Source organism: Homalodisca vitripennis, chromosome 3 (assembly GCF_021130785.1).
Source record: "Homalodisca vitripennis isolate AUS2020 chromosome 3, UT_GWSS_2.1, whole genome shotgun sequence".
Classification (NCBI taxonomy): Eukaryota; Metazoa; Arthropoda; class Insecta; order Hemiptera; family Cicadellidae; genus Homalodisca; species Homalodisca vitripennis.
The window spans coordinates 156,244,674-156,268,383 of NC_060209.1; the positions used below are offsets into that span (position 1 = coordinate 156,244,674).

The following is a 23,710-nucleotide window of genomic DNA, read 5'->3' on the forward strand; positions in this document are numbered from 1 at the left end:
TGCTGGTTCTAGTGAATTACTGTATATTTCCGACGCCAATGTCGAGTTTGCCATGTTACCACAATCAAGGATATACGCCAAAAGTTTATATTTATGGCCATTCTAATTTACTTTGATAGAATATAGTAACATTGTCTTTTATATTTAATGTTTGATAAAAATGTACAGCTAAAAGTACAGTAACAATGACACTAAGCGTTTGTTTCTTTATAAACTAAAATATAAATAAATATATATACTATTGATAATACTATAGAACGTTTGCGAACTTTCATCGTAGCGTAGTCTTGCTGACTGCTTCAAAGGGAGTCTTGAGTGTTAAAGTCTGACCATCTTATGTTTTGTGGCATCTTGTAAGATAGATAAGTACTTATCCTAATCACTGATATCTAAAACGGCGTTAAAAATATTTGTACTCCCTATAAATGTAAACAATATACAATGTTTACACAGAACAGGTGATTACATTAGAAATGCTCTCAACTAACATTTCTCAACTTGAAAGACCAGTGGGGCGTAGCCCGGAGGGATTATCAAAATAAGAATAGGCCTATATTCAGCCCACGGATCCTAAGAATGTCCATGTAAAATTTCAGCACAATCTGTATAGCAGTTTCAGCGTGATTCGAGGACAAACCTCCAAACATCTAAACATACAAACATTCAAACTTTCGCATTTATAATATTAGTGGGATTCAAGGATTACTGAATTTTTCATGCAGATTTGTATGCCACGGCCATGTTTCCGGTTATAAAAATTGAACTATATCATGAGTATGTTTTATTTCATCTAATTATAGAATTCTCAAACATTTGATTGTTTTTATTTACTTTTTTTTTTTTTTTTTTTTTCCTTTGGGATATTGGGGTGGATTCATAGATCCTCACACGTCAACCTGAGCTTATTGTGTGCCCCTTTGATGTTAGAGGGGTAAGCCTATCTTCGTGCCCTTAATTAGGCTAAGAAGCTTTTCCTCGATACTAGCATCTGGTTCGTCGCCTGGTTGTTTATCACCGAAAAGAGCCCTTCTCCTTGCTCCCAGTCTCTCACAGTCCAGTATTATGTGTTTTGCAGTCTCTTCAGACTTATTGCAGAGCTACACTCCGAGTCCTCATTTCGTAAACCTAGAGTGTTTAGGTGTTTCCTGAAGTGGCCGTGTCCAGTGATCAAGGCAATCACTTGCTTAACCCGATCCCTGCCCAGCCCCATCAGCCATCTGGTGAATCCGGAGCTAGAATCGGCAAGCAGTCTTTTGCCGAGTGCTTGTCCTTGGTGACTCTGCCACCGCAAGCGGTGTGTCTTCCTGGACCATTTGTTTATACTTTGGTAAGCGGCTGACTTGCTTATACCACAACTCGGTTCTGGACCGGTGTATGGCATGCTTGCTCCGCTTTTGGCAAGCCTGTCGGCGCATTCGTTGCCACCTATGCCTGTGTGGCCCGGTACCCAACCAAGACGCACACAGTTGCGTGATCCAAGCTTGCAGAGAGTGTTAAAGCACTCCCACACAAGCCTGGATGAAATGCTGTTGGAGTCAAGAGCTTTAAGAGCTGCCTGACTGTCTGACATTATACAGATGTTCATTCCCTGGTACCTTCTGGTGAGGCCTAGGTTGGCACAGGCTAGGATACCATAGATTTCGGCTTGAAATATGGAGCAGTTCCGACCCAAACTGCCGCTAAGGGCAGTTCTAGAGGATTGACTAAACACTCCATATCCAGTTCTACCCTTAATAAGCGAGCCATCCGTGTACCAGACAAAGCTCTTTCTTATTGTTGGGATGTTATCTTGCGATTTCCACTCATCTCTGGAGTAGAAGTCAACAGAGAATGGCTTATTGAATACGAACTCCGTTCTCATTGTGTCGGAGACCATTTCGAGAATAGCGCTTGGGTTTACAGCTTCAGTGATGGCGCCATGGCTCGCGTTAGACGCGCCATTCCTCCACAAGCCAGCAACCATCAGCCGATAAGCTGACTTACGCGCTTCAGCTTTTATATGGACATCAAGAGGTAGAAGTCCTAAAGCCACCTCGAGGGTCGCTGAGGGACTGCTCCTGAATGCTCCGGTTACAAAGATTGTGCCAAGCCTTTGTAAGCTTTCAAGCTTGGCTTTGGCAGTTACCTGATTCACCTTTGTCCACCAGACTAATGAACCATAAGTGATTTGAGGCCTTACAACTGCTTTGTAAAGCCATAGTGCTATATGGGGTTTTACGCCCCATGAGATTCCTGCAAGTCTCCTGGACGTCATGAGCGCCCACTTTGCTTTGTGCAGGATATTATTAAGATGATCATTCCACGTAAGCTTATGGTCTAGAGTCAGTCCTAAATATTTGACTGTCTTTGACCACTCCAGCTGAGTGGATGCGAGTTTCAGCCTAGAAAGAGACTCTAGGTTCTTTTTTCTAGTGAATGGTACAACTACTGTCTTAGAGGGATTTACTTTCATTTTATTTACTTACTCTAAATACAGGAAATCAAAAATCATAACACAGTTAAAAAAATATGACTTGTATTTATTTTAAAATCAATGCATTACTGCAATATTATAAAATAACTAAAATATCGTTTAGTGACTAATTAAACATAAATGAATGTAAATAAACAATGTAAGTAAATACTATTTATATTTTTTTACTTTTAATGTTTTTTTATGAAAAAAGTATTGAAGAACTGAAAATTCTGGATGTTTTCAATTTATTTGACACCAACGTTTCCCTCAACTCATTTACTATACATAACAATAACAAAACAACCATTGTGGACATATTGAATTGACTATTTAATAAAACTCTTAAATAATTATTAGAAATTAACACAGTCAGTATTTGTTGTAATGCTACATATTGTAATAATAATGAAACAATATATTTGATTTTAGGATTAAAAATAGAATAGTCAGAAATAAATAAAACCCTCAAAAATGTGAATTCACTATTTATTATAACTCTTAAATAAATGTTAGAAACTAACAATGTTTGTTCTATGCTGCAAATAAATATGACAATACAATTTTATATACTTTATTTTAGGATTAAAAAATCAAATATAAATAATTCTCAAAAATGCAATTAGAGTGAGAGACTTATGCCAAAGTCAACTCTTAAAAATAATGCTACTGGAAACATATCTTTAAAATTGCAGTTTTCTTAACATTTTGAATTATTTATAACTTTATTTAAAGTACTAGTTCCATAGTTTTTAATAAAACTAAGTTACAATAATGACTCAACAATTTGGAATATTATGTAAATTAAGTACAATTGTTCAGAAATTTAAAATGTAATAATCTTAAATTTTTATATTTAAACAAAGAAACAAGAATATACAAAACCAAACTAAATACCTAATGTACTACAGCTTAACCTTTAGGCCTACAAAAAATGTATGAGGCTTTGTCAATTCCAAGTATGCCCCGACTGTAGTTTTTACAAACAAAAATTTGGACAGGTTGTGGCGATGGACTTTCATTAGTATTACAATACAGTATTTCGAGCATAATTATTAGCCGCCATAGTACAACAACAATTTGTCATTTGGAATTTCATAATTATGAAATGGTACTTTTAAATAGCTCATAAAGTAGACATTTTGAATATAGGTACTACCATAATTGAATCAGTAATTAAAAAAGTATTACCTGTTTTACAGAAAAAAAATAGTATACATAGTATACAAGTGAAATATTTAAGACTGGCAAACATATCTTGATTGAAATATTACACTGAACAACAGAAATGATGCAGAATATCCACAATGAAAGTATTGTTGGGGCTAAACAAGCAGTGAGAAGGTTAACACCCCTGAAAAACGATCCTGTGTCAGTTCTTAAAAATTAACAGTTCAATAATTTACACCAGAAATGGTCTGTCGCCATGTGGCACTGAACGGAATTTTTAGGATTAATATCTTTGTGTTGGGTAGTCGGGTGGTCAGTAGTTTGTGCACCTTAGGCAATCGCAGCACATCCACCTGCATCACCACTCCCTCCTTTTCCATACAATCAGTGATGGCAGGGTTCATGATCGGAATACTATCTCCTTCAACATTCTCCTGTGGATTTTGTGTAGGATATTGAGTGGGGTTATTTGCCGATTTCATCTTCTGCCCCATCTCCCACTGGTTGATAAACAAATCCGTGACTTTCAACAGTTCTAGTGTTAGTCCCCAAACAAAGTAGTTCAGCGTTTTGTTCAGTTTGCTTACACCCTCAATCACAAAGTGGTTGGTATGTGCTGACTGGAACATGAAAAGCAATGTGTAAACTTCTTTGACATCAACATTTAATTGGCAGATCACAATTAAGTTTTTAAATATTTATATATATATGGTGGACATATTACAATTGATTCAACTATTTTTATTTTCCAAACTATTTTATACCAGAGGACAGTATAGTTTCGAAAAAGGATGAAAATCATTAGGGAAATATTCCATCATTTAGGGACCTGTAAGTCTGAATTTTTAACTACACAATATTAAGCCAACTTGAAAAATCTTGAGATATTTTTAATAAAGCCTAACTATTGAAACACATTAGTAAATCGTTTATATATTAATAATCAGATTTTAGTCAATCTATTGGAGGATAATCTTTAATAACCAAAATACATTACTTTCTGCATCAGCTTGAGTATGTAAAATAGTAATTACTAATCTTGCACATATCCAAAAAAGGAAAGTAATTAAGTATAATAGAATTTACATACTCAATAAGAATTTTTGATCATTTGTATCATGAATAGTAAATGATGATTAATAGAAGATCTTGACTGTTAAGAATAACTTTTACGAAAGGTTATTACAGGTAATTAATGCTAACCTCATATAATTATTACGTTAAGGAATTAATATTAGTGAAATTATTCATCAAATAAGAGACTCTAATCCAAAGTGGGGATTTAGTTGTAGAGCTGTCCCTGATAACTGTAAAGCTATAAAATATTACTCTGAATGTAAAGAGTGGTACCACAAAGATTGTGTAGGTATAAATGTTTCTCGCTATAATAATACTCTTATAGATGAAATTAAAACACTAAATAGGACAAATACTGTTTATAGAATGATGTAGGAATCCAGAGAACCTATGATGAAGCCCAGAAACAAAGAAACATATGTTAACGAATTATGTTTAATTAAAGAATAAAAGATAGTAAGCCTAAGGCTAGGACCTAAACTGCCTGAACTCTTGAGACTGACAAGCAACAAATGTTAACGATAAGGGTTGTTATCAATATAGATGAGACTGGATAATTCACATACCTGTACATACAAGAAAAACCGGGAAGGAGCCAATGCTAACAGCGAGCAGTGACTAGTACACTAGATTAGGCTTAAAACCCTAAGCTGTGAATGTTCATAATGTCAATGAAAGTATGGAACCTTGTGATCCTAGATTAAGATAAAAAATAATGTTAGGAAAAAGAACTTGAAAAAATGATAATTGATATTTGATAAATTTCATGAAGGTGTCATGCTGCTTTGAAGGTCAACCAGGATATTTGTGGGTTCTGTTTTAATTGCTTTATACATATGAACTTATTCTAAGGTATTGAGATTTCCGTTTTTGAGTGGGTGTTTAATTATGTCTCGGTCTTCTTTCGTATTCTTGTATTTATGGTTTTTATTAATTAAATGTTCTTTGTGACTGAAGACAACTGAATTGAAATTGCAACCACAAATAAAGATTGTTGATAACTTGTTAACTCTTTTAGGACAGGCAAGTTATGTATACCCCCCAAGATCAACTGTATTATTCAGTAGAAGAGTTCTTATAAAGGGCATTTCAAAACTCTTTGTGTTATATTTTGAATATTGATGTATACTTAATTGAAAATCCTGTTTCTGTTACTCTGTTTATAAACTTTAAATTTGTAAATAAGGAAATTCTCATTCTCTGTATTGATTTCTCTACGCTCCATTTGGCTAGTCTTGCTGGATTTCTTTCAGTTCTTATTCTTTCAGGGCTCTATCCTACGTGTTAAATTTTTAATTCGTACTTATATTTTTAAAAGTTTTAATGATACGCTTATATTATATTTGGTAAATATGGCAATTACTATAATTTGTTACCTGTGTTACATAGGTGGGAATCATGAACAGTATTCTGATGTTTGAACATCGAGCCAAGGATACCTCAAATCCAGCCTTGACATCAAAATTTATAAGCTCTAACTGTATCAGAGACGGTAACAGACTGATGGTTCGTAGGATGGCATCTGTAGGGCAGTCCTGTTGTCCCTGTACAGTACATTCAACTTATAAAATCCAATTATATCATTGTTAAAATTATTTTTGTACAAAATCATGTTTTTCATCTGAACTTTTACCCGTTGGGTAAATTATTCAAATTTAAACTTATACAAAACAACACAATTTAATTAATATTAACACATTTTCCACAGGTTTCACAATCTTCCTTTTATGTTTAAACTATAAAAAAAGGAATTTTTCTGCATGACAAATAATGAATACACATCACATACAGCAAAATGAACTCAAGATCTCATCACAATATTTGGCTGGGAACAATTTGATCATTCTCCATACAGGCCACCAGACGATCATGTTAGTAGTTGCTATTAACTCAGGTTGCAAACTCTATAAATAAGGTATAAAGTAGGTAAATTTGGGACACAAACTTCTATAACAAGAGTATAACAAAAAGGTTGTTCAATATGATAAATGTCTTAATATTAATAGCAATTATATATACGTAGATAAACATGTGAAGGTTCACAAAACAAATTTACAAAATCTACTTGTTTTGTTATATATCAAAACAGTACTTATTTTTTGATGATCCTGGACAATTTTTACAAACTATATTCTAGAAATACTGGTTATTTACTGATAAATGACTACAAATCCTATATTTTTCCAGTTTTACAGGCATTTTATAAAAAAATATTTTTTTATTTTCAACCGTTTTCAAGATTAAAATTTTTGTATTCAGAATTAAATACTCAATTATGCAATAACAACCGTGATACATATAAGGGCTATTCCCAAAGTAACCACCATTACTGGTAGTAGTGGGGTAGTGCTCTCTCGCACACTCGCAAGCGTGGCAGGTCAGTTGGCATCCAGCCATGGCAGTTGGAAGTTGTACAAGCGCTCTTTCATTTTCTATAAATTTTAGCAAAATTGTGTGTAGCAATTGAGTTTTCTGACAAGTGGGAAGTGTGTAAATAGGTTTTTTACATCACAATAAAATGAGCAGTAAGCTATTCATAGGGAAGTTTGTAATGTTTGTGGGCCAAACTCTACATGAGTGCATTAATGCTTTAAAAGTGGTTAAATCCATAACGAAGAAAGGAATAGCAGGCCATTGGTGGTGAATGGTGAACTTGTTGACACAATGAATTCAACAGTTAGAGAAGATCAATGTTTCACAATCTCTGAGCTTTTATATACATTCAAATTTCCAGAATTAGTTCTCAGCATTTCGATGATTAGGAAGAACTCAAAGACGCTGTCACTGGCTCGCTAAGGCACAGATGGCAGAACTTTTTGGAGAAGGCATGTCTAAGTCAGTTAAATCTAAGTTACAATTATTTAGAAAAATAGAAGAAATATGTAGTCTTCCTATTAAATCATAGTATATAATAAATTATGTTTATCTGATTGGATATTTTTCAATAACCAAACCGTGTTAATTTGGAATAACCCCATTTTTTTATTCTTGATGTACATTATACTAAAAATTATATGCCTAAAAAAAGTTTTTCAAACATTTTTTACTTTTTATTTATGTTAGGTACATATACTTGTGTGATAACTTAATACAAATATGTAATTTAAAGTAAGCAATCACACCAGATTTCATTAATTCATCTCAGTAAATAAATATACTGTACATGAGATTTTAAACATTTATATCTATTTAAACATTTAAAATCGTTCAGATACGAGGGTCTTCCAGAAAGTAAAGAACGTTTTGTTATAAGTCAATAAAAACAAAAGATAAGAGCATGAAAATTTATTTATAAATACTTATAAACTTACTCTATTTTTCTACAAAATCGCCGGAACTGTCAAGGCACTTGTTGTAGCGTGGCACCAGTTTTTCTATACCGACGTTATACTGTTCTGCCGCCAAGGAATGAAGCCACGTTTTTACTCCTTCTTTGAGGTCTTCGTCACCCAAAAAGTTTTTTCCGCCTAAAAACACTTTCAACTTTGGAAACAAGTGATAGTCACTCGGAGCCAGATCTGGACTATACGGAGGGTGTCCGAAGATTTGCCATTTGAAAGAATTGAGTTCTGCTTTGGTTCGTGCACTGCAATGAGGCCGAGCATTGTCGTGGATCAGCACCACTTTCGACGACAGCATTCCGCGTTGTTTGTTCTGAATAGCGCGGCGAAGCCGATGCAAGGTCTCGATGTAGGCCTCTGAGTTGATTGTTTCGCCTCTCGGCATGAACTCCACATGGATTAGGCCTTTTCGGTCCCAAAAAACTGTTGCCATCAATTTCCTGGTGTTCAAATTTGGTTTTCCTTTCCTGTTTTTTGTTGGTGAATTCGAGTGATGCCATTCCATTGACTGGAGCTTTGTTTCCGGGGTTCGATAGGAAACCCAAGTTTCGTCACCCGTTACGATGCGGTCAAGAAACGCATCACCTTCTTCGTCATACTGAGTCAAAAACTCAAGAGCTGCTCCCATCCGTTTAGTCTTGTGGACATCAGTAAGAATCTTAGGCACCCAACGAGCACACATTTTCTGATAACCAAGACGTTCAGTCACTATTTCGTGCAAAAGCGACCTTGAAATTTGTGGAAAAAATTCCACTAGACCACTCAAAGTGAAACGACGGTTTTGTTGAATTTTTCCATCAACTTTCGCTGCCAACTCGTCAGTAACGAGTGACGGCCTTCCACTTCGTTCCTCGTCGTGCACATTAGTTCGACCTTCCTTAAATTGAATGCACCATTTTCTCACTGATGACTCGTTCATCGCATTGTCACCGTAAACTGCCTTAATTTGCCTATAAATTTCAATAGGTAGAACATTCTGTGCATTCAGAAACCGTATCACACTACGCAGTTCACACTTGGCGGGATTTTCAATTAACGCCGCCATTTTAAACTTTCACAGGAGACGCAAACGTGACCTCACGGTACCGCTACTCAGCTCACACTGAGGCAGAAGGTGTGGCTAACGAACAAGCTATCTACCGCGGTGGTGGAGGAACTGCGCCGCCCGTGATGCGCAATCGTTCTTTACTTTCTGGAAGACCCTCGTATAATTATTTAGTATTTAGTACTAGTTAAGTTTTAGAGCTGAAATTAAATAAAAATGCTATAAGAAAAGAAATATAAATATATAAAGTATAATACTAGATATAACTAATTAATAAAGCTAAACAACAATTCAATGCCCACTCAACAATAAACTGCATAGTTATAGGTAAACCGCTAACAAAAAAACCTTGGTTGATTTGAGTTCACGCAGGGTAGGGTAAATATCCCTCCGCCGCCCCTCCAAGCATCCCCACCACTGCTCGGCGCTCACTCTACTTCAATCTAATAAAATCAGCTGACTAATCCGGCTCAGTCGGTATCGTTCACTGCTGCGACCCGTTCAGTTGAACTGGTCAGTACAGAGTTACTAAGCCTTCCCGCTAGAGCGTGTTTTACCGGTCATCGTGTTGACTGAACAAAATGAACGCTGGATGTAGATGACCAAGTGAACGAAAGGATCTGCTTGCAAAAATGTGTTCGGATAGAGGAAGAAACAACATATTTTACAGTAAATGGATAGATACACAACAATAAATGTATTGTTTCAGGAATCTAGTAAATGTAAATATATATTATTAATAGAAATGATTAACAAAAATTAACTGTATGTTACTATATGCATTAATAAATATTTTAAACTTTAATACTTGAGAACAATGGACTTGGTTGATTAATATGCCTTTGATTTATCATAAGATTAATTCACTACAAATGTTTCAATAAATTACTAAATATCAAACAGACACATTGCATTGTTTGAAAACAATTTATTTTTATAAATAACAACACATTTTAAACATTTAATCGATTAAGTTACCACCAATTTTTATAATACCCAGGCTGAGTCATTAAAATAATATTACGCACACTACTACACAGAACGCCACCTCTCAGATCGACCTTGCACATCGCACCTATATCGACCATGTGTTACCACATGATAACCTTTTAAATGCTAATTGGCAATCAATTTTTAACAGCACTAATGTTAATGTTTTTACATTATAACTTCAGAATATTATTACAATTTCAATAGACAATCGAATAAATTTAAAACGAGGTCAAAAAAAGCTAAAGCCATGAATTACTTTCAGATTTAGTCCATGCTATAAGACAAAGAGATAAATTACGTAAATTAGTGAAAAAGCAACCATTTAATGTGGAGCTTAAAACCCGCTATGTCAATTGCAGGAACATTTTAAGCAGAAATTTAAAGCAACTAAAAATATTATTTTTGTGATAAATTCGACCAAGCTAATGGGGATTTAAATATGTTTTGGGGGGTTTTAATTAAATTGAGTGGTAGAGGGGTTAACAAAGTTTCTTCCCTAAATAAATATTTGCCAAATACCAAATTATTCAATGACAAAATTAAGCTTGAAGTAACTACCGAATTTAATAAATTCTTTACTAATGTGGGTCAGAACTTGGCGAACTCTAATGGCTCAAATATAACAATTTTTTTCGAAGACAGATCTTATAGGCTTCATTCGACCTTTAACTTACGCACTGTTACAAGAGGTTATACGTTACGTATCCAGTTTGAGAGGAAATTTCGCTCTTGGGCACGATTCAATACTTGCAAGTACATTAAAAAAAATCACAACACATTCATTTTTTGACAAATAAAATCCGCAAGTACATTTTTGCCTTCAGACAATTACGAGAAGTACTCACAGATAAGGAAATTAAAGTGGTCTATTTTGCTTTCGTTCAATCCCAACTTTCATTTGGTATTATAGTCCATGGTGCTGCTTTCAAAACTATTCTTGAGCCATTAATTTTTGAACAAAAAACTATACTAAAAATAATGTTCTTTGAGAGTACAACATATTCTTTAGAATTAATTTTCTTCGAGAAATTTGTTAATCAAAACCATTCTTATTTACTTATACATTAATTTTCATACTATTTTAGCATTGAGAACTTATACTCATAACACACGGTACTCGCAACAAGTCGTCATTACAGTTTCTATATTAAAAAAAAAACATTCAGCGTAACAAATTTGTATTATATTTCTCAAGTTTTGTACCGTAACGTGTGTTTGAGTTACAACTTCGCTTCTGTGTTGCAATTACCTAATCTTTACTATTGTTAGTTAGCGAAGAAGTATATAAACTTAGTCCCTTGCTATCGCTGAACTTCTAAGCCTTCCTCGCTATTTATTGTTACTCGGTCTGTCCTTCACTATAATTACCATAATTAATACTTCATACGACAGTGCAGCAAAACTAGATTTATACTCGGTTACGTATCACTATCAATGTGACTCATCAATTGCCTGCGTGGTCACCGTTGTCATTGCCATCCAGCCGGATTAAAAATAAATTCTAAAACCATCAATAATATAAAAAATTACTAAACTACTATTTTTTACTTATAAAATCATTTGTTCTATTATTAGTTTTGAGTTCCAATATTCACGACCAGAGCCTACGCACAGGCCTAGGCCCATGTAGGCTCATCCCGGTTATACTACTCTTCTTATTTCAAATTTTAATTGAATTAAATAGAATTAATGCAAGGTTTATTATAATAAGAAATAATTAACTACGTATAAGTACCGTATTGTTACACTCTGATACATGATTTCAGACATTGTATATATTTGCTTACGTTTGTTGCAAAACGTGTATATGTGTTTTATTGTATTATTTTTAAGAAAATAAACCATTTTCATTTCACCTGATTTGGAAAAAAGTATCAAATTTATTCAGTTTCCAGGCCAAATTGAACAAAAATTTCAAAGTGAACGGGTTTTTTGAAACACTCCGATCCGGATCACTCGTTCACCTGACTGACTCGTTCGAATTGAACGGTCCAAGTAAGTAACTGCAGTATAAACAATATGGCGCGAGTAAGACAAGATTTAAACAGCTGACAAGAAGATGCTCCGCCCACTCGCCACTCCCCCCCGCCGGAGGGGGGCCCCTCCTGCGCTGTGCTGCTAAAATATTTGCTTCTGCGCAGGTTTCTTTATTAGCAGTTCACCTATAGTTTTCATTTACAAGCTGACTTACATATTATGGAAGTATAGCAAGTTGTCATTATAAGTTCTATAGCATTTATACAACATTGTATAAAGTTTAGTTCATATTTTTATAAGAAAGATCGATTCTCTGTGATCATCTTGCTGGAAGCTGCACTTTTTTATACCAACCTCTATACTATTACCTAACATCTCTCTCCTAACAACACTGGTTTGACCAATAAATAGCTATGTTTAGAAAACTGCTATTCCATACCTTCTCAAGGCGAAGACGTCTGAGCTTAGTGAGCTGCGACAAGCCCAGTATCACATGTGTCTGTGTCACACGTATCATTTCCCCCAGCTCTAGAGACTCTAGCTGAGTCATCTTGCCTACCAACTCCAGTACCTCTGCCATGTTCTTGACCACGGTCAGTGACTGCAACAATCAATTCATTTTCTTGTGTATTTCTGAGGAAAATAACTTGAATTTATACAAAATATAATACTAACTAACAGTTACATTTCAAGGATCGGAATATATCCTTTTCTTCAGGTGACAAAAAAACCTTAACCCAGGAGTAATCACGCTTATATCGCACCTGAAAGAGTCAAGATGACCCATTATATAAAAAATTAAAAACAATGAAAATTATTGTACTTATTTAACTATTAACATATACTTGTTGATTTTGGACCCATACAATAGAACTGCACTCATTTAAAATACAAATTGTAGCACCTTGCTTTATCTATATTTCATAGTTTGTACACATAGCCTGGAATAAAACATTTCAGTTTCAATGACCATATTTAATTTTTTGAGATATAAAATATTTTTATTATATAAAAAAAAAAAATATACATTATGATGGAATATTTTTAGTTCACTTTCCTGCCAATATAAAAAAAACTTTACCAATTAAACAATATAACACGTTTAAACCTAACAAAATTTTTTATTTAATAAATATTGAATGTTCAAAACGTAAAGGTATAAAAACTATCACTATCTTGGAGAATTCTGTGTTCATCTAACAACATATGTTTTTCAGGTCTACAGTAAGCACTTGTATTTGGTTCTTCATCATTTCACTTAGTTGATAATGAATGTTAATACAATAGCATAATACCATACATATTTAAAAATCAAAAACTTAAATTTACTTGATGTAAATCAATTTGTCAATGAAAATGGTTATTATGAGTCCGAGTGACCCAAACATCTCCTGGAGAACAGCTCCGTTCAAATTAAACAAAAACTGTACATGCTTGTAGATGGTGGTGAGACAAGAAAGTAGGGAGGATCAAACCTATCAATATGTAGTACAGTTAGGGGCACTTATGTGGTAATGAACTCACCCTGATCATAGTTAACAATGGAACAAGGTAATAAAAAAATTTGATTTTTCTTTAGTCTTTCACCATTTCCGGTATATACAGATGTTTCTCAGCGCCCTCGTTCTGTACAGTGGCATGGTTGACTGGCTTTAACTGGCTCTAAACACTTTTTACCTTCACATAAAGGTCTGACCAAAAAGTATCCGACCGCCGACCAGTCCGCGGCGTAACTGACCGGCTTGAACCGGTTATTGGAGGGGAGGGGCGAGCCTACTCCTTCCCATATTAGGCATTGAATACGATCCGGTCACTCAGTGAGTCACAGTGCTCTGTTCCGTACAGTATTGCCATGTGTGTACGTCGCATTTCAGTATGACTGAACGTGTTGAGCAGTGCATTTACATTAAATTTTGCCAAAAACTTGGCCATTCAGCATCAGAGACAATTACTATGAAACGGAAAGTTTATGGTGACATGTATATGGGCGATACACAAATAAAAGAGTGGTTTAGGCGGTTTAAAATGGCCGCATATCAGTGAAGAGTGATGACCGATCTGGCAGGCCAGAAACGGCCAGAAACACTGAAAATTTTGAACGTGTTCGTGCAGCAATGAATGAAAACCGTCGATTGACTGTCCAAGAGCTGGAAGAAGATTTAGGAATACCAAAATCGTCAGTTTGTAACATTTTACATGAAGATTTAAAAATTAACCGTGTTTCGGCAAAATTTGTTCCTCGGCTACTGACAGAAGACTAAAAGAACTGTCGACTTGAAATCGCACAGGACAATCTGAATTTGATAAAAAGTGACCCAGGGCTATTTAAAAAAATTATTACTGGTGATGAGTCATGGGTTTATGGCTACGACCCTGAAACAAAGGCTCAATCTTCACAGTGGAAAACTCGCAAAGAGCAACGGCAGAAAAAAGCAAGACAAAGTCGAAGCAATGTCAAGACAATGCTGACAGTTTTTGTTGACCAGGACAGCGTTGTTCATCACAAATATGCTCCAAGAGGCCAGACAGTGAATAAGGAGTATTACCTTGAGGTCCTAAGGCGGCTATGAGATACAGTGCGAAGGAAACGACCTGAACTGTGGACAAGCCATGACTGGATCTTGCACCACGACAACTCGCAGGCTCATTCCTCAAATCTTATTCAGCGTTTTTTGGTCAACTACGACAGCCTCCCTACAGTCCTGACATAGATAGCTCCTTGTGACTTCTGGCTATTTCCGAAATTAAAAATTCCATTGAAAGGAAAAAGATTTGATGATGTTGAACAAATAAAACAAAATGCGACGAAAGACCTGTTAGCCATTCCGCAAAATGAATTTAAGGAGTGTTTCCAGAAGTGGGAGGAGCGTTGGAATAAGGTAGTGGCTTCTGGAGGGGAGTACTTTGAAGGGGACCAGATTGCCGTTGCCGCCGAGTAACGTCAGTTCATGCCAGACGTCAAGGTCGGATACTTTTTGGACACACCTCGTATGCTTGATTTTGTTAGTTGTTATTCAACTTGTTCTGTTGGTAACTATGACTTCGGTTAGTTCCTCAAACATTGATAAGTTTTTTATTTTTATTTCCTTAATCTTTATCGTTTAAGGCATTTTGACCTGAAGAACAAGATAGATTCAAATCGAATCGTAGTGTTGAGTTTTTGAAACATTGATGTTGGCAAATGCCTATAAAACTATTATCCTTTCAAATAATCCATAATTATAATGAACTTTAAACAAAGAATTCCTCTTAGTGATATACAAGATACACACATATACTTGTAACTCTTACTCCTAAAGATAATACAACTAAGACCAGTCACAAGAATTTGTTAGTGTTGTACAAGGTCCTATCTTTGGTAGTACTGGGCCTGGTTGGAGAGTATTTACTTGTTAGTTTTAGTATATTTTAATTAGCCACTGTTTTACTAAATTATAATAAATTTAAGATTATAATTTATTTAGCGTTAATCTAATTTAACAGACATTGATTTGAGCATATAGTAGCATTTTCATATAATAAGAAGACGGAGTGAGAGAGAGAAAGAGAATTAGGCAATGCTTACCTCTATAGGAGCGATATCTAAAATAACCACGTGTATTGACGCCACTGGTCAGTCCTTGTTCAGATGTCCAGCATAATGTATCTGCTATAAGCAGTTCCTAAACCCAATGCATAAGCCAGATTTTATGGGTTCTCTCTTGTAGTAATAATATATTTAAACCTCCCCTTATAATTTTAACAGTAGTACTTGTCAAAACCCTTTTGTAATCCTTTCAAACAGTGACTTGTGCAAGTGTTACTACAAGATGAATTTTGAAGACTTCCGCACGTGACTACCGCAGCAGTTGTGAACTGACAATGTGCGTTATTCCTTCGTTATCCATCCTATCAGTGCTGCATCTCTTCAACCCCTTAGGACACTTCCAGATGTGGACTAAGACTTGCATTAGTGGTCGCAGAGTGATCTAATGTTCCTCCGAAATAAGTTACTGTGAACCCGTTTCAGCTTTAACCCTCTTAGTGATGAATATGTTTATTATGAATGATAGGTGCATTTGGAGTGTTTCGCTGGGGGTTTCTTAAAAATTATTCATTTTATTGAAAATACAACATATTATATACCAAAATATTCATAAAAACATAAAGAACGATTTTAAAATAAATAAAACTACTTACCTTTGTACATATCCCTTAAAACTTGCTCAAAAATTAAAAAAACTGTTTTTTGAAAAAAAAAATTTTTTACCACAAAAACCACATAGTATAAAACTTACTATACAAAGATTTGAAGATAGCCATTTTTTTCTAAAATTCATGAAAATAAATAATATATACAGTTTTCGCACAATATTTTACTTGAAAAAACTGTTATGATGGAAATATATACAGTATGTACATGGAAGAAACCCTTCCATTCACTCTTAGGCACTACTACTATCATGCTTTCTCTTCCTCCCTTGATACTTTGGTCTCCAAAAATGATCCAATTTATGGAAACACTCTCTATGAACACCAGAATTGCATCCTGGACACTAAAATCGTGATCTCCCCTTTTTTTGTGTGGCCACATACAATACATAGCCGCTCTTGTCTTCCTAGTAAGCGTTGGAGGGAATGGCCTGCACCAGGATTTGAATTATAATCATCGGGAAAATTGTCTGCACTGATATCACTGTCACTCACATCACTCATTTGTTCTTCTAAAACATTTCTAATATCTTCTCAACGTAAATCATCCGCCATTTCGAACGTATTGTGATCGGAAAAAACGAAATAACACCGATATAACATGCCGACACAACTCATAGGTTAGCGGCTGCGAGTAAAACACAAACAACGTCGTAACAAATACCAGCTATTTGTTAATTCTTTTAACAATTCATCTGGAGACAGATCTAGAGGAAAGAGAAGACGTTTCTGTACACAATGCAGTAAATAACGGCCGAATTTAACCGAAGATAGCCGAGCAGCGATGACGAATTCGAAGGCATGTTTGAACGTCGGCGCATCGATCTCTATCATTCATATTAAACGAATGAACGTTGCTAGAGCGGCTTCTATCACTAAGAGGGTTAAATATTTATTTTCATTCTATGTTAATTAACCTATAGTTGCATATCTTTTATTATTCTTAATCAGTTAATGCCCCTCACGAAACACTGGTATTAGGATATTATTGAGGAATTATGTGTTTTTATCTTTAGTGTCATATATAGTATTAATTATTTATAATAAGAAACATAATATAGTGATTGGTATTAATTTTAAAGTAAAAAGATTTTTTTCTGCACAATGTATTCATATATCATATAATTTTAGCATTATGTCACTTATAAGTATAAAAAGATTATACATGATGTATTACTGATAAGTACGTAAGTTACAGGAAACAACTAAAATCGGAACTTAAAATGTAAGATGATGATAGATCATACACTTTAGTATTGGAGTTATTAATAGTCTGATTAAAACATAAAGAGTAAAATATGCATTTTGTATACAAAATTACTCACCAGGTGATTTAATTTATTGAGATTTAAGAGTACGGACACATCTTCGACTTTTAACTCTTCCAGACCTCTGAGCTTCAATTCTGTCAAATTGGAACAATTTCTTAAGTTTGTCAAACTAATTTGACGGCTCCTGGAACATAATAAAAGCAATAAGATTAATATTGAGCCAACACTTGGTAAGCAGAGAAAATATACTGGCCTGCTGCAGATAAATTAAAATTAATTACTGCAATACTTAAAATATAACAATAATTTGCTTAGTTTTAACACACTGACTGTGGCAGGTATATCTAACTAATACCAGGTGTTCTTGAGTAAGTACAGGTCTCGTGCTACAGTGAAGATGTTAACAACATACACGTGTATCTAGCTACTATTTTTGGTAGTATTAAGTCGGTACATTTTTCATACAGCAGTGAAGATTGATACCAAACTCACACTCTTAGATCAGATCTCTGGGGGGGAAAAGAAGACGGTGGTTGTTACAGCCTCTTTGAGCTGACTGACTCTGTGCTCCTCTATGGGTGCGAGTTATGGGTGGACACCCTATGTCTAGGGGGCTACAGGCAAAATATGGCAGTAAAGAGAAAAGGGGCACTCCAGATCACGAGTCCATACTGAACTAGCTCGGATCATCCATCTGCTTGCTTTCGAAAGGAGAACAGTCTGGTAACACGCACAAAGGCTTGAGAACACACAATTAGGGACTGGCAGGTACAATGGCTGCTAGAGAGCAGAGAACAAAAGACCAGACTGATTAGAGACCTGAGAGAAATGGGTGGAGCGACAACACGGGGAGGTGAACTTCCCAGTTCCTCACCTGTCATGGAAACTCTTAAGCATACCTGTTTAAGATGGCTGTTTGAGAGCCCCTAAGGGGATGCGGCTCACAATGATATCATCTACATATTCTTCTTTTGCAAACGGTGGGAACATGAAAGAAGGACACTCGAGATTGCCATACGCCTAGTCTCACCGGACATCATTGTTCGGAAAATGTTAACTGATAGACAGACATGGAATATTATCTCTGCCTATGTAGAGGGGATGCTGAAAAATCACTACAGTATCAGCCCTGGTGTTGCCCAACTGACGGCCTGATACTGTAGGATCCCTCTCTTGGCTTAATTAAACACCCTCTTAAAGTGATGCGGAAAGCAGTTCCGAGGGGGAGTGATGCCTGGGCCGGAGGGGTTTTTAGTGGTTGGAGTCCCACTCACCAGCGGAAACCACTGACGGTGCATTAGTATTTTGTCCATCATCACAAAAAAGCTGCTCTCACAGGTGTTCTTAAGTCAGTACATGTTGGTTGTATCAGGCCCTCTCCTTAAGAGGTCGGAAGTTGGAGACCCTGACTAATCCTCAAAATATATTTTAAATAAATATTGTTAAGTGTTTTGTTTCTATTTATGCTCTCTACAAGACTAAAGGAATGTGCCCGTGTCTACAGGCAGTTGTGGTGGGCAGGGCAGCCTGAAGGTGCTAAGTGTCATGAACTAGGTGAATGAACACTACCTGTCAAAGAGTAGCCTACCGCTACAGTTGCATTCATCTGTATGTTTGTAGCATTATCTTATTGTCTTCAAGAGATCATGCGTTTAAGTAGAAAAGACGTATTTTTAATTTTTTGTCAATATTTTATTAAAAATACAAATGAGTGACAAGCGAAAAACTAACTAGTTCCGGTAACTTAAAATTGCAAGTGATAAGTGAGAAAAAAAATACTAACCTTTTAAAAATATTGATAGCTTTAGCTAAGCCTTTGGTAAAGTCAATTTAAGTATAGAAATAAGCTTATTTCATTAATAAAACAGTATTACATATAGTGAGCCAGATAATAAAAATAGTGATGAGAAAATAAGTCTAATTGGATCGGGCAATTTAATACTGAGCTATGATAACAAACTTAATTTCAATACAGTTCGGAATGGACCTCTCATATTGAATATATTTCCAAAAGATTATCAAGAGTAATTTTTCTTCTTAAACGAATAATGAATTGTGTGCCTGAAAGCTATGTAAAATCTGCCTACTATGCCTTTTTCCAATCTATAATTAGATACGGTCTTGTAATATGGGGCAATAGCACTAGAATTAATGACATTCTCATCCTGCAAAAGAAGGTGATTAGAATAATGACTAAAGCAAATCCATTGGACCATTGCAAACCACTTCTTATTGAACTAGAGCTGCAAACTGTTATTAATTTGTATATTTTTGACTCGGTTTCATACATCCTGAAAAATATTCCAGCTCTCACTTTTGGCAGCAACATACATAGCTACAATACCAGAAATAAAAACAACATTGCAATAGAACACTGTAGGTTAAGCAAAACAGAGCAGAGTCACATTTTAACTTCTCAAAAGATTTATAACAAATTAAGAATTGTAGTTGATAAGTATCCAACAAACATTTTCAAAGCTAAATTGTATACTTGGTTACTGAGGAATCCTTTTTATGATCTGACTGAGTTTTTTAGTATTCATGAAGTAAATCTCTAGTTTTCCATTTCTTCCTGTTTATTCTTATTTCTTTCTTCTTATTTACTATACTTTGTTTCATGTTTTGTAAAAAAAAAAAAAAAAAAAAAATACTTTATAGGATTGGAATATGTCTAAACATGTTAAAATTAAGGAACATATCTACATGTAATAATTTGGGTACTGGTAAGATATTGTTTTTGACTCTTGAGATGTATCCACAACTTTGTCAATGCTCTTTGAAAAATGACAATAAATATTATTTATTATTTATTTATTTTGATGTTTTAATTGTATAATATTTAATGTTTTTAACTTTCTAGATAGGTGCTAATATTATAGGTTATAGGATCAGGATGTTGTTTAGTACCTAAGTTTATTCCGTTGTATCATTTATGAAATTGTATTATTTATTATGTGTGAAGATAGGTGGAAGAGAGAAATTCTTGGCAACTTTTGGTAAAAATGTTTTTATGTTGGATTAATAATATTGCCTCCAGACTATACCACTTAGGTGTATATTTGACTTTGCTGATGCATTTTTGTAAGATGGCAATAGACATATATTTATTTATTCATTTATTTTTTTATTTATTTATTTATTTAATTAATTTATTAATTTATTTATATTTAATGGGGATTACAAAACCTAAATGTGAGGTTAGAAAATCCCTAGGAACCCATGGCAGTCTTCTATGGGGAACTCTACACAATATAGGAATGAGTCTCAATAATCCTAGAGAAGATGAAGGGAGTCACAATAAATTTATTGTCAGACAGCCAAGCAGCTCTTAAAGCTCTAAGTTCTTATACCTGTGAGTTGAAGACTGTGCTGGAATGCATGAACACATTGAAAAGGCTGGCAATGGATGTTGGTATAGAAGGAACGACAAGACTGACAAGCTGACTAAAGCTTCTCTTCCAGAAATATTATTAAACCAAGTGCTGTTTCTTGGTATATCTAAAAGCCAGTTAATGATGTAAATCAGATAGCGGGGAGATAATAACAAGAACAAGGTCTGGAAAAATGTACCAGGCAACAGACAAGCAAAACTGTTCATCAGGTACTCGTGAAAAAGAACCAAGCAAGTACTCTCTCAGCAAGGAGGACCTAAGGTGCTTGGCAGGTCTCCTCAATGGATGTTGTGACCTCAAATATCATCAGCATAAGACAGGAAGAACTGAAAGCAACATATGCTGCCTCTACAAGGAGGGGCCAAAAACGACAGCACATATCCTTTGCTCCCTCTTGTAAAAGGTTCAGCCACTTTGGGAAGATAATCTTGCTACCTAAAGAAATGGCAAATGTGAACTCTGAAAATATTTTTTGCTCCTTTTCGAGACTATAAACCTCTTTTTGCAAAATTAGTGTGATCATATCACAATAGACCAAAATTAGTCGCAGTGATGAGCGGGTAGCAGTGACTAACGATTTCTCTTGGGGCAGTCATTCGTGTTGGTGAGTTCATGAACAATGTTAAACCGAAAAATGATAAGATATCGCGAAGCCGCTAGATCAGGAGGTTAGAGTAATCCAGAACGTCGATGTTGAAGTCACCAATGATGATAAATTTCAATAATGTGCTGCACCAATTTGGATATATATATATATATATATATATATATATATATATACAAGCGAATCTATATGAGTTGGCGGGCACTGCAGCAGCACAGCACAGAGGTGGTTGGTTAGGGAAGGGATGGGTTAATCATCTCAAGGACACGTTATTTGTACAGACAGTCGCTACAGCGATGAATCAGGTACGCATCCACTCTTCTGGCCAGTAGCATAGGGTTGGTGCAGTGTTCTGCTGTTGAATACAAACTATTTTGCTCAGCTACTTATAAACATGTTATCATTCACGGAACCGTTTCGGTTTGTCTGAGTTCAGTTTACTGGGATTTTCCTGTATTTACTTCTAAAGTAAAAGATGACATAATCAATGAGTTAAAAAAGTAAAGTATCACACTTTCATAGTGGACTCAATGCCTGGCGTGTCACACTGATCAGCTGTCATTTATTTTGAGGTTTGTATGGGAAAATGGTAGTGCTTTAAACCCTTTATTTTGTTTTTGCCAAACACTGGACACAAATATCAGCTAATGCTGTTATGGCTATTCAAACCCCATAGATTTAGGCAACTGTAGAGAACAAACATTCAATAACTCTAGCAATATGTCAGGTGTGTATAGTGGCTTACAAGCTAGAATAAAGAATGGGAACTCCAAAGCATTGTTTATTCCTTGTCTGACATATTCACTTACTCTAGTAAGTAGGTACAGTAAATGTGCTGCAAATTGTTGCCTGGAACCATATTCAACCTTGTTCCTATGTTAATTTTATGAGAGTATTTTTGTTTAGTTTAAAACAGTTGATTACTAAAACGCACATGTGTTGGTGATTTAGTTATTACCAATGCATTAACCAAATTAATATTAGCTTATTTGTTTATGATGGTTCAAACTTATATTTATTAAAATGAAATCCAAATAAATAAATTTAATAGGAACACATAGTGAAATACATGATTTGGTGTACACCTTGAATAATTACTATAAATAGATAGTAACCTGAGTTACTGACTTGATAGCTCTAGCCGATATGTACTCCAGCTGTGGACAGATGGCAGCAATCTGCTCCAGGACTTTCGAAGTACAACGGCACAGATTTAACTTCACCAACGTATTTACCTGTCATTCAACATTTTGAACATTTATTTAATTCATTTTAGTAATAAAGTCAATTAAAATAGCAGCCTCTATGTTAATTTATATTTACAGGCTCATAAGCTAAAAAAACTTATCTCACAACCTATATTAGATAACTAACAATATCTATCAGCTCTATATATTTCTTGAAAACCAACAAGATATTCATCATTTGATTAAACATAAATTATTATTTCATAAACATATAAAAGACTACGTGAAAACTACTGGAAAATGCAGACGACCATATATTAAGTTAACTTTAGCCCATATATTAAACTTTAACCAACGTTCACGGTTAAAGTTCTCTCGTGATAATTATTTTACATATTATAAATTTGATGGTATATAAACAATGAGAATGAACCAGGTTACAGGGAAAAAATATTTATAGGAATTTTGCAAGATTAATTAGATGTTTAGTTGAAATTTACTGTAAACAATCAAGAAGTAAACATGTTGCTTTGTAAAAAACAACATAACTTTTGCAGGTTTTTAAATACTAATAAAAACGTTTTATGCTTGTATTTAGTTTAATTTTCTCTTTCAATTTAAATTATGTTTTATACTGGAATCATTTTTCAAATTGCTGTTTCTCGTGTGAAACTTAATAAATATATACTGAGGGTAAATACTTAAATTTTTTTACTTCAAAAAACTATGAATTTTATAGTTTTTACGAAGGAAAATTATTTTTCTGCTAACTTATTCAAAATAAAGTTTCACTTATTCAGTACTCAGTGATAGCCTGTGTATTTTATAAACTTTGAAACCGACTTTAATCATGATTAGACTATTTAACCTTCCAGCTGGTATGAAACGAATTTTCGTTGCCAAAGGCCCGTCCGATTTGGCAAGGACGAATTCTCGTCGCCAAAGTAGACATATACAGTTATGTAAATTTTAGGCAATTGAGGTCATATAAATGATTTTTATTTGATATA

The 23,710-nt window shown here is 34.7% G+C and overlaps 1 protein-coding gene across 1 annotated transcript in view; it reads right to left on the reverse strand.

The window, feature by feature from the left end:
* Positions 1-2,927: 2,927 nt before the first annotated feature.
* The window catches only part of LOC124357694, a 49,191-nt gene continuing 28,408 nt past the window's right edge, over positions 2,928-23,710 (reverse strand). Inside the window, exons 8-12 of the mRNA XM_046809690.1 lie at positions 22,642-22,748; positions 17,572-17,701; positions 12,495-12,656; positions 6,076-6,243; positions 2,928-4,242 (exon numbers count right to left, since the gene is read on the reverse strand). Of these exons, the coding sequence (XP_046665646.1) occupies positions 3,847-4,242; positions 6,076-6,243; positions 12,495-12,656; positions 17,572-17,701; positions 22,642-22,748 (963 nt within the window). The 3' untranslated portion in view covers positions 2,928-3,846. The remainder of the gene's footprint in view (positions 4,243-6,075; positions 6,244-12,494; positions 12,657-17,571; positions 17,702-22,641; positions 22,749-23,710) is intronic.